The sequence below is a fragment of the Aspergillus viridinutans genome (assembly GCF_018404265.1).
Source record: "Aspergillus viridinutans IFM 47045 DNA, scaffold_15, whole genome shotgun sequence".
Classification (NCBI taxonomy): domain Eukaryota; kingdom Fungi; phylum Ascomycota; class Eurotiomycetes; order Eurotiales; family Aspergillaceae; genus Aspergillus; species Aspergillus viridinutans.
In genome coordinates, this window is record NW_025091231.1 from 199122 (window position 1) to 211189 (window position 12068).

At 48.7% G+C, this 12068-nt stretch overlaps 4 protein-coding genes across 4 annotated transcripts; all 4 read right to left on the bottom strand.

The window, feature by feature from the left end:
• Positions 1-262: 262 nt before the first annotated feature.
• Positions 263-625, bottom strand: Aspvir_003410 (putative C2H2 finger domain protein; the record flags this gene model as incomplete). The annotated part of the gene is made up of 1 exon (XM_043274994.1): positions 263-625. One exon carries the CDS (start codon positions 623-625, stop codon positions 263-265), a length of 363 nt encoding a protein of 120 aa, XP_043130929.1.
• Positions 626-1848: 1223 nt separating this feature from the next.
• Positions 1849-2867, bottom strand: Aspvir_003411 (DUF3431 domain-containing protein; the record flags this gene model as incomplete). The annotated part of the gene is made up of 2 exons (XM_043274995.1): positions 1849-2473; positions 2530-2867. The coding sequence occupies 2 exons, from the start codon at positions 2865-2867 to the stop codon at positions 1849-1851; spliced, it is 963 nt and encodes a 320-aa protein (XP_043130930.1).
• Positions 2868-4725: 1858 nt separating this feature from the next.
• On the bottom strand, positions 4726-5682 carry Aspvir_003412 (Rab family GTPase; the record flags this gene model as incomplete). Its single annotated transcript, XM_043274996.1, has 2 exons — positions 4726-5567; positions 5637-5682. The coding sequence occupies 2 exons, from the start codon at positions 5680-5682 to the stop codon at positions 4726-4728; spliced, it is 888 nt and encodes a 295-aa protein (XP_043130931.1).
• Positions 5683-6871: 1189 nt separating this feature from the next.
• Positions 6872-8648, bottom strand: Aspvir_003413 (putative MFS monosaccharide transporter; the record flags this gene model as incomplete). The annotated part of the gene is made up of 4 exons (XM_043274997.1): positions 6872-7715; positions 7785-8325; positions 8387-8494; positions 8555-8648. 4 exons carry the CDS (start codon positions 8646-8648, stop codon positions 6872-6874), a joined length of 1587 nt encoding a protein of 528 aa, XP_043130932.1.
• Positions 8649-12068: the final 3420 nt, after the last annotated feature.

A 12068-nucleotide genomic window follows, 5' to 3' on the forward strand; every position in this document is an offset into this window, starting at 1 on the left:
GAGTCACCGCATGAACATCCACAAAGATAATCAGGTTATCTTTCAATTGATCCATCTATTGAAATTACAGTGGAGCGTGCGAATGGAAGATGTTTTAATCTCTCAGATGGGTTCTATGATACAAAGCCAGTTCAGACGGCAGGGTTTCACACATTCTATGTACATGGGCGTTAGGAAAGTCACACGGATACAAACCATGCCTTCTGGTTAACCTCTAGTCATACCTTGCCAACTGAATGGCCAGAAGGCTCTTTATGCCTGGCTAGCGTTGCACATTCCAAGAGATATAGTACTCCAACTCTGCCAGACACTGGCCATCCTCTGTAAGGTATGAACAGCCCAGAGAATCCTCGACGTGCTGGAATAATCCAGAGAGCTTCGAGCAGAATTTATCACAGCCAGGACAAATGTAATCCCCGTCTCGATCAATGTACTCGCGACTCTGATAGCACTCACGCGCCAGGCGGTTGATGTCATCAATGTCTGTTCCAGAGGGACAGCTGCCTGACTCGAGATGGATCAACATGCCTGAGAAAGACTTGAAGTTCTGGTAGCACCCGTAGCATTGCAAATTCCTAGCCTGGTGGCGCTGCTGATGCTGCAGGTCAAGAACAGTTAGCGGCATCAGGAGAGAACGATATGCAAAGTCAACTTGCCATCCGCAGGTCGTTCTTATTGTCAAAGTATTTGCCGCAAGTGTCACATAGATTGTGACAGTCGACGCGATGGGCCTTTAGTTCCCAAGCTGTATCAAATCGAGGTCGAGAATAGCATAAGGTACAGATGTGACTGTGGACTGGGGAGTAGAACAGATGCTGATTCTTTGCAGTCGTAGAAACGAAGACTCGCATGCAAGTTTCGCACCATTCATGGCGACTGGTGTATCGACAATGATCGTACAGCGCCTTTCTGGTTCCAAACCACCTATCGCATAAGAGGCATTTGTAGTCTTCGCCGTCGTAGTAGAGATGAGGTCCTAGCGACATTTTGCTGGGCTAGGGATTGGAGTGAGTAGAATTCAGAGGATCATTGATCTTTTTGAGCTTGGCATAAGTAGATAGAACCTGGCGTGTCGTCCGTGAATTTGTGCGGGTGAGTTGATCAAGGGAACAGACAGTTAATTACTCCTTGCTAAAATTGACAGGGCGCCAGCAAACAGAAGTACTGGCTGCCCTGTATTGCAAACGAAGGACAAATATTCTTCAATGTATCCGGTAAATGAAGTCTCTGAGCCGTTAGGATGAGAGATTTGTATAGAGCATTTATTACTGCTAGTCCCTCTGCTTTATGGTCCACCTAAGGAGCACTGGCCAAGACATACCGCAATCAAGCGAAAAGTCGACTGGGCGATTGAGAGAGGTCAAGCACTCCAATACTGGCTGAAGAAATTCACAAACCCAGGCTCATGATGTCTCTCTCATAATCACACATTTGCATGGAGAAAGTCTCCAATCCTCATTCTAGACTCTGTGCAKTAGACTAGATACTAAGTAGACATACCTCTCTAGCAAGCTAAGACATACTACGGGGTGGAAGAATGGAGAAAATGAAAGAATGCCGCGCGAGTCCCATTCCGCCAACTCGCCTTATTTCAATATATACAAGTAAAGGCACGATAAATGGTGAATATGTAGCCATACTCATATATGATGCATACATCAGGAATGCAATGTCTAAACTCCTGAAAAGTATAAAATGTTGACGAACAGCTTTTGATATCCGGTGGCTTCCAAACCATATACAAACACAGTCTCTGAGGCACAAACGCAGGGACAAAAAACATACTCGCATACAATCATAGTCAAATAAATGAACCAACAACAAAATGGGGTATATGCATGAGAAAGTCTACCAGAAATACGGGTTTCCATAAACATCCTGGTAGCACTGGTAAATATCTGGGCAGAACACTGGATCCTTTCCAAAAATGATGTGCCAGGAATATTCCATGATCCAGGCAGTGAGCTCATCCGGCAACTTGTTCGTAAGGACCCAATGGTAGTACCGTTGATAATCACTCAGAGGACGCTTCAAAACTTGGGCTTTGGACACAGCGAATTGCGAGCAACAAGGTGCGCCAACAACTTCGGGTATGTTGGTGTTGTTGTGCAACTCCGCCCACGCCTTGGCATAGGCTCTACTGTTCTCCTTGCCTGGCCGAGGCGGATTCTCTAACGGACGGATTTCATCGGGACAACCGGGACCCTGACAGCGAAGGTTGACGAAGCCACTCTGTTGCACGAATTCGGTCTGAAGTGATCGGACCGATTCCACATTGCTATAGTCCGGTGTATCTGTGTGCCAACCCGCCTCCCAGCCGTCTTTGTGGCTGTGGAGGAAAACCATTGTGGACGGAAGGTCATGGTAGTGATCGACGATGTATTGAAGGTAGGCAAGACTCTCGCGGCCTTTGTTCTTCGGGGTGTGTCGAACCGCGTTCACGTCATCGACGGTGTAGATGAAGTTGCGCCATCTGGACTGAAGTCAGCCTGAGCTCACCGCGCAAGGCCTTTCCCATGAACAACTCACTCATTCAAATCAGTGCTCACCCACGACGTATCCTCCTTGCTCAATTTGGCCATCACAATCACACGGTCATTGGGAACGATAATAGGAGTGATCTCGTAGGTTTGTTTGATCGGAATAGTTTCTTCTACTGCCGGGACTGGTGTCTCTTGAGGCTTTTTGTTTTCAGGTTTGCTGTCGGGAGTAGCGACAGGCTCCGCAGCGCCGCCCCCTACAACGTTGCTGAACTGCCAGAAGGACGGTACGTGCGAATCATCCTGAAGGGTATCTAGATGGCGCTTTATAAGGATGAAGGCGAGGATCAGGAGGGCGGCCGACCCAACACGGTAGGAAAGTCTCATCGCATAATATCTGTCGTAATTGCGCTCTGAAACTATAATGCAGGAGAAAGATCAAGGTGGTGGATGCGGACCAGGAGCAAGCAGCTTCGCGCAGGAAGGCAGAAAGGGATGAAAGGATGCCAAGCTCCAAGGCAGCTCAACAATGGGCAAAAAAACCTAGCCTAGAAGTAGCAAGACGATTGAAAGCATAATAATAAAAGAGCCTTCTCAGTTTTCACAGGGATGACAAGCCGCCAAAAATTAGTTGACACCGTGTGCCGGCTAGATTGACCTATATTGTACGGACGCTTGTCACGGGAAGGATCAAATGGATTGGTGGGTTCGGGGTGAATTGGCGGTGATCTGCAGGGGCTAAGACGCGATGACACGGCGAGTCAGTAACACTTCGCACTGTGGCTTTTTCATTAATCAATCTCAATCTCTCTTGAAACCGTAAGTCGGCAGGGGCTGCAAGGCTTCATAATCAACATGCGGAGTCTGGGGCAGACGTCGATAAGATACTCAATATTATTGTTTCTCTGTTGACTGTTATTTCATCTTCTGGAAAACGCTGCCGACTGTCTACACAAATAATGATGATGGTGCTGAAACGATCCGGATTATGAAATTTCCTTACTCTACCTAAGGTAGTTCTCGGAGGTGAATGCCGATGGTATGGCCCATTTCGTCCACTTCTAGGTATCCTCTGGGTCCGAACTCAACGATGGTCACTGCGTCCGCCGGCCTCCGTCAGGGCCTTTGGGTCCAGGGTCCAGGGTCCAGGGTCCAGGATCTGCTGCTCTGTCTCTCAAAGACACTGGACTGACTATCTAAATTGTCGACGTCACCCATCAAGGAGCATAGACCAAGAGAGGATATTGTCATGTCAATCTGTCTGGTCTTGAAGATCCCGCCTCTGATATGTTTGCGATCCACATCCGATGAGTTTATCTCAAACACCATCGGGGTACCATAGCCAGGTTTGCCTGTTGCAGTGTCTCACAGGCTGAATTGATGGTTACCTCTCTATGAGTTCTCCACAGGCAGGCTTCTCCAGGGAACGTCAAGACACAGTGTGGAGGTGCCATTAGTGATTTACTCACCATGAGCCGAGGCTCATCTCGATTTCAACACCTTTTTTACCCACAGGTATAAAATAGACTGTCTATATGGTGCATTCCAAGAACAACTGGGGAGCGGAGAATCAATCCTGCAATGACAATGTTTGCTATCACTGGCATAGTGCCATGCAGGTCACTTGCAGTACTCCGTTAAGGAGTGCAAACTAATACTGTTCACTACTGTACTACAGAGGGAACATGTGCTTCTGAATGGATTTGCCGGCCCGTCTGTATCAATTAGATGTAAGATGCACTGCAAAATGACTCCTGTGCTAGCGATATGATCTTTCTTCTGTGGATCCCATACATACGGAACAGTGTCCTAAGGTGAGGTTCAATTGATATCGATACTATTATAAATAGCTATCCCACAAGCACTCATAATACTGAGCACAAGGTTTTTATGAGGCATTAAACAAGTGAGTAGGATCTTCAAGGGTCATAATACATTCGATTTGTCTAAGGTATCTCAATAAATCATAAGTCAAAATCGTCATGGGCACATCGTGCTCTGATCAACAACATCCTGCTCAGCGAAACTGCTCCAATAAACCTCCCATCAGAAATAAAGGACATATCTATCAAGTATCGCCAAGCTCAAATCAGCCGCCCAACTGAGTGAAATCGCAACAGAACCTAAGAAGACCCAAAGAAAACATCAGGACAACGCCATGCCAAAACACAAATGCACAAAGACGCTATGGCAAATGCATGAACAACAGGAAAGATAAACAGCGAGAGAGCCAACAACAGATGCATCAGCAGCATCTCCCCTTCTTCTTCGCGACCACCATCAACTCATCAGCCTCGTCACCAGCACTGCTCGGCGGAAACCCAAGCCAACTCCTGCGCTTATCACCATGGCCCAACCGGAAACTGCCGTTCCCATCGAGATTCCCCAAAGACGAAACAACCCCGTCAATCCCGGGCGTCGTTCCCTGCGACGAGCTATTCGCCGCCTCCCGCTTATTCCGCTGCTCGACCAGCTTCCGGGTGATCACACGAAACACCTCCTCGATGCCCTCCCCATCCTTGGCACTAATCTCGTGGCAGCAATCCCAGCCGATATCTTGTCCCCAGAAACCACTACTGCGCTTGCTGTCGGGGCTCTGCAGCGCACTAGACGACGGACCAAACCCCAGCCCCAGCCCCATCCCCGCCGTCAGCGGCGGCGTCGACGCCTGCGACGGGTACAGCTGCTCAGCGACATAGGCAATCGTCCGCTCAAACGGTACCCTGCGGCGGGACGGATCCAGCGCAACGATATCCGACTTGGTCCCGACAACATGGATCACGATCGGGTCATCCTCCGCCAGATGCTTCTTCAGCTCCAGCAACCACCCGGTCATCTCCTCGAAACTCTGCTCGTCCGTGATATCATAGCAGAGCAGACACGCGTTCGCGCCGCGGTAGTACAGCCGCGAGATACTCCGGAAACGCTCCTGGCCGGCCGTGTCCCAGATCTGTAGCCGGACGATGGTATCGGAGGTGGTGTCGAGGACGCGCTTGGTGATGAAGGAAGCGCCGACAGTGGACGTGATGGTCGCGGGGTTAAAGGCGTTCTTTACATAGCGCTGGACGAGAGAGGTTTTGCCGACTCCTATGTGACAGATAGACAGCGGTTAGCGACGTGGCACCAGTTAGGCCGCAACAAAGAACGGCCTCTTACCTTGGGAGCCCAGCACAACGATCTTAGCCTCGAGGGAGGAGCTCATGGCGGGGTAGACGCGATAGCGGGGCGGACGGAGAGCGTCTTTTGCATGATCCTGCCGAGCAGATCCTCGAGGGGGGAAATTGTCCGCGATGGCACGGACTGAAACTAGAGCTGTAAAGGTGATTCTAGACCCGGATGAAATGAGATAAGGGGCTGAGCAGACGGATACAAGCTGCGCGAAAGGATTCTGGACTCTTTCCCGGTTGGACGGGAATCGGAGAGGGGGAAAGATGATGAATACGAGGGAAGAAAATAAGGAGCGGGACGAGAAGGATGAAAACAAGGCTATTCATAAAGAATAATATTCAAGATATTCTAGTAAGAGGCTGAGCCAAGACACATGCTGAGAACTGAAGCAGCTGATCACTTTCAGTAAATATTTATCCCGTTTGATGCCCCTGATAGAAATGTCCCTTCAACCAAGGTTGAATCAGTTCTTTGTGGTGGCGACCATGGATGAGATGATTAACAGGGCAACTCATTCAACTCCTTACATTCTTGACCATACTCTGAAACTTGATTTAGATTCCTGGAGCAACTCAAATAATAATAATATATCATCAATAAGATGAAAATTTGATCCATCAGAAGGCAGCACTCCTTCCTCTATGACTCGTAGCGGAATGACTTCCGTGGCTGAACATCTGACTGACGAATGTGACTCAGCAGATAGCAGTTGGTAGTATTTGATCATTGCTTTGATATCCCTGATCATTCACTACTGTGTTTTCAGACTATTATTATATGCTATGTAGCATCGCAGCCTAGACTACAGGATGAAGTAACGACAAAAATTAAAGCAAAGATGTTGTGTATATTCCATGTCTATCATGACTCTATTGGTATCAAATCCCTGCCACAACCATCTATACAAACAAAGAAATGCCTCAACAGGTCATAACCTCTAAAACAAATGTCTCTTGGATGAGACTGCAAAGGGGTAGTCGCGCAATCACAAGCAAAAAATCAAGATAAGAGCAAGAACCCAACCACCAGACCGGACAGCCATCACATCCTCGACGAGTTTCAAACTCGTTCAACTTCAGTCAACGAGGCCGGAGCTCCAGCTCAGCCCATAGAAGCGACAAGAGAAAGCAGAAAGAGAGACATGAGACGGCATTGTTTCATCAGAGTGTATCCATAAACTTTTGTCTTCAACTATAATCTCATGAATATGACGAGACTGGCTCTTACTGGGTCGTCTCCAGTCGTTGGGCGGCATTGTGCTCAGCGTGAGCCTTCTCAATTTCGTCAAGAGAGTCACCGGAAGCGGAAGCATACTCGGCGGCCTTGGCCTCAATCTCATCGTCAGTAAGTTTGGGAAGCTCCCTCGCAGCCTTGACATAGCTAATGTTCTCGACATAGCCCTTGGCGAAGATCAAATCGATCTCTTCCAGGCTGCGATTGGCGGTCTCCGGGTAGAAGAACCAGATGACGGGAATGAACGAGGCGTTCAGCGCAGCAAAGAACAGGTAGGTACCCCAGCCAATGTGTGCAACCATGACAGGAGTGATCATGACAACAGTGAAGTTAAAGAGCCAGTTGCTGCAAGTAGAAACTGCGTTGGCCTTGGCTCTGGTCTTGATGGGAGACAACTCAGCGGGATACAGCCAGGGCAGAGGCAGCCACGCAGCACCGAAGGCAGCCATGTACAGGAAAAGACCGAAAACAGCACCCTTGGAAGTCTGCTCATCGCCGGGAATCAAGCAAGCGAATGTGATAACCATGGAGATGGTCTGAAGGAATGAACCTCCCAGGAAAAGCTTGCGACGACCAATTCTCTCGATGAAGAACCACGAGAACGTGGCGAAGATGGAGTACACAATCATGTTAATGCCTCCAATCAGCAGGGCCATGTCATTGGTCTGGTGCAGAGACTCCTTCAACAAGACAGGGAGATAGTAGATCACAGCGTTGCAACCGCCGAGCTGCTGGAAGATCTGAGAAGAGGAGCCGACGAGCATACGGCGGAAATGTTGGGTACGGCCGCCAGTGAGAAGATCTCTGAATCTGGTCTTCTGACCGGAACCAGAACTGTAGCAATGTTAGTCGAATTGCAATACAACACAAGTACCGCAGATGCTTGTGAAAGGGAACACTCACGCTCTGATGGAGTCAATGACCAATTGTTTCTGAATCTGGGTTTCATGATCGTGGATCTCGCGGCCTCCCAGAGCAGCAAGGACGTACTCTCCCTCTTGGATGCGATCCTTGGAGATAAGGTAGCGAGGAGAGTCGGGAAGGAAGAACATTCCGATGACGATGATGAGACCAAAGAAGATCTGGAATGCAATGGGGAAACGCCAGACAAGATCATCGGGGCCATAGTGAGCGCCGAAATCAATCCAGTATGCAATGGCGGTACCAATGGCGATCACACCGCCCTCGATACAAATCAAGAGACCACGGTTGCTTGTCTTAGAGCACTCGGCCTGGTATGTAGGAATGGTAGAAGTGTTCATTCCGTTTCCGATACCGGTGATGACACGGCCAATAAAGAACTGCAGAAGAGGGATGTGTCCAATAAATGAAGTAACCTGGATGATGACACCGACAATCATAACGATAGCACCGGCGAAGATCATCCAGCGTCGACCAGTGCGATCACCGAAAAGAAGGGCGAAAATGGCACCCGACAAGCAACCTGCAAATAGAAAAAGTTAGGAGCAGTTGCGAACAGAAGAGCGGGAATCAAGAATACTAACCAAGTTCGTACACAGCGGTCACAAGAGCTTGCATAGTAGCATTATCTTTGGTAGCAGTAAAGATCTTGGCAAAAGCATTGTCACTGATGATACCAGACATGACACCCTCTGTCGCCTGTATTAGCTTGGTTCATCTCAAGGGATATATCAGTAGAGGAAACGACTTACGGTCATATCCAAAGAGTAGGAAACCCATCGTAGCAACCGTCGACACAGCCAGCGACAGTGGCCTGCCCGACATGCCAGCATATGAGGGCGCCATGATGAGAGGACAGAAGAACGTTCGACAGGCGGGTTAGAGAAATACGTATGTACAGAGGTAAAGGGGGACCTCCAGGGCGAATAACAACGAGATTCTAGGTGCTGTTGTACCCAATGCGTCTCTTCTCTAAAAGAACGAAAGGAAAAGAAAGAGAGGTTTAAAAACAATGAAAGGCAACCGACAGGACGTGGAGAAGCCGGGGGAAAGGGGGATATTTCTACTTCTCCAGGAGTCAACAGACAGACAGCTGTGGCCACCAGGTACACAGGCCGACAGTCTCTCCTCATTCCCCGAATCGATACATGCTCCACCAACCTACCAACACTCATAGTCCGTGGAACCATCGTTTTGTGGAGCAAGGGACTGAACGCATCAATGATCGCAGGATAAGCATTTTTTTGGGTGCAGCCCACGACCCACAGTGGATCCAGGATGAGCGCCAAAAATGACATCACGGGCTCCATCAGATGGAGCACCCGTATTGAAACGGACAAGAGCGACGACAAAACAGATTGAAGCATCGGACACGAAAAGAGGGTCCGACTGAAGCGCTGGGCATCGTCATTTGGCGCCGCATTTTCGGTACTTGCTACCACCATTCTGCGACCAGCAGTTACCAGTGACCGGATCACCACTCTTTCTTCCTCTTCGTAAGCGAAATCTCTGCTGTGAGACGTCCTCCACCAGGGGCTCTTCCGTGTCCCCACACCCTACTCCTGTCCGCTCCTCTCATTCATGGTTCGCATAAGGAAATATGTATGTCCGTTGACTGGACTTCCAGTTAGAATTGAGATGGACAAATCAGACACGGGGCGAGGATAGGTTGACTTACCCTTTTGGTATTCGGTACTCAACCAGGAAACTAGCACGAGTGGGAGATCCCATGGGGTTTTCACGTGCCTGATGAGGTAATCCGCATGAACCATAGTCGAATTAACCACAAAGGCAGCCAAGGTGGTTGACTTATGTTTGTGCCAGCCATAGATAAGTAATAAGTCTGATTCATTGCTAGGTGTCTTTCATCTGCGCATAGTACATACTAGTTCTATTACTCCGTACTATCGTCAAAGTGATGGATCATTGTACGCCATCCCGTCATCCCGTCATCCCGCGCTCGGCAGCCAATATCGGCCCATACTCAACGGGAAGTGACCGTCTTCCGACCACTAGTGTCGGTAATCTGCAAGGCGGACGCACACCATTAAAACAATACATTCGGAGCCAACAACGACCCTCCTAATAATTTTGTCCAATGGTCGTGGTGGGTGAAGTCCGATTGTGATTCGACGCCGATGTCTCCGAAGCACGGGACGCATGTGGCCATAAGGACTGCTCTCCACTTTACCCAGTCCTCCCCTTCAATGTCTGAATAATCGCTTTCATAATAATAATATTAATAACCAAACCATTACATGAGTTTTGTATGGCTCATTTAATTACTCCCCTCAATATCTGCCTTCGCCTGAGGCTACAGCATTATTCGACTCCATATCGATGCCATGTCATCGTCTGTCCTGACCCAATCGTAGCGTTTTCCGGTCTCTATCCGGCCCATCTCCGGTGCATGAGGTTAGAGTCAACTAAGTCGAAGACGGTTCTTTAGTGCATACTTCAGATGCAACAGTCCATTACTCTGAATCATGACAGTTGCAACTTTCTGCTCCCTCGAGGCAGCCTCCTATGTCAACACCTGTGTACCATCCTCTTCGCGGTAGGTGGCAATCCAGCAGCGCGGGATGTTATCATCATAACTACGTCAACGCGGGAGTCTAAGAAAAGGTTTTTATTCACAAGCGCCAAGCGCCAAGCGCGACAAGAACGAAGGAAGAAATGGGAAGCTCAAAAGTCCTTTATCTTGGTTGAACCAAGTGTCGGACAAGCGCACTCGGTGCACAGTAATTCATGCAATGTGTCACATGACCATCACGTGACGTACGTTCTACTACTATTCCTGTACCTGTTACAGCTACCCTCCGTACTAGCTAGGATGATCATCATCATAATACATTCAGCTTTCCATACAAATTCCTCCATCGTAGTATCGAGATACTACACAATGCCAGTTTGCGCCAAGAGGGACCATGTGGAGGCGCTCGAAAAAGTTTGGATTAATGCAGAGATCGGGAGTGGCTGCTGCGCGCCTGGAGACAAAGCCACCAACCAAGAAGTGTTCATCATAAAAATCCTCACCGCATGGTTTTACCTGAGTTCTTATTTAAGCACGATGTCCAATGGAATTATTGTTCCTGCTCGGGCATTCCCCAGGTGGCGTCATACCATGTGCGACAGTGCGAGATGGTAAAAAGGTTACATCTGCCGACTTGGCATGGCGTTCAAAGTAACTCGGCCATATACGTAAGTGGCACAATCTGGGTTTGTGTAGGGCTAGGTACACTAGGGGCGATTTGCCCTAGATAAGTAAGGCAAGCCCGAGGTACAGGCCCAGTAATCCCATTGGAGAAAGAAAAACCCACCAGTCTTGTTAGACAGGCTCGCTTAATGTCCGTGTAGGTAGATATATCGGGTTCAGATCTCAATATATGCATACAGTGAGATGACAGTGATATCAAAAAATATTACCGGAATATCCCCATAACTTCAGCCAAATGAATACGTGGGAATTCTCTAGCATAGATAACTACCTATTCCTTCTGTGCATTCATGTGGATCGGAAACAAATGTGTTGGCGCAATCTATCTACAGAAACGCTTGATGAATGCAGCTTTCCTCGGGAGAATTCCGGGTCTGTAGCCAACACCAACCCGAGCTAGGAAGGTATCAACAGATGATCTTTGTCAAGTACACAACCGACGGCCCGATTGTTAGTCATGAATTCGACTTGCACAGTCAAGGGCCGACCGTTTACAGTCGGCTTTGGCTCCCAAGGCTCGGGAATGTGTCACGGAAAGAATGCGAGAAATTCAAAGCACCCGATCGCGTTCGAGACGGCCTCTTGGCGATGGGACAGGCATCCAGTAATAATGGTTATCATGTCTTGCTCAGTGCTCACCGACAATGCCTTGAAAGGAAAAGGGAACGAAACGAAAATCGTACGAGATCGAGACGTGAGACGGCGAGCGAGACGAGTAGCTGAGTTGTGCTTGAGCTACTCAGTCCACTCAGCACAACCGTAAATGTGATGTGGTTATGCACATAATAAGTCTACTAACCCTTTTATACGTCGGACATTCTCAAAGCAAGAGGGTCGAAACACTTCAGGGAAGCAGCAAAAGCTGATGGAGGAGGCCTCGATTTTATATTGCCTCGACTGCATCAGTGCTACATTATTGATCGCCCGGAACTACGGGCTTGAATGAAGCGTTGTATATTCCTGTATGGACAAGATTGCTCACCCTCGCCGAAAAGGGATGACCCCACCCCGGCATAGTCGGCTCCGAAAATCACCCATAGGCTTGCCGG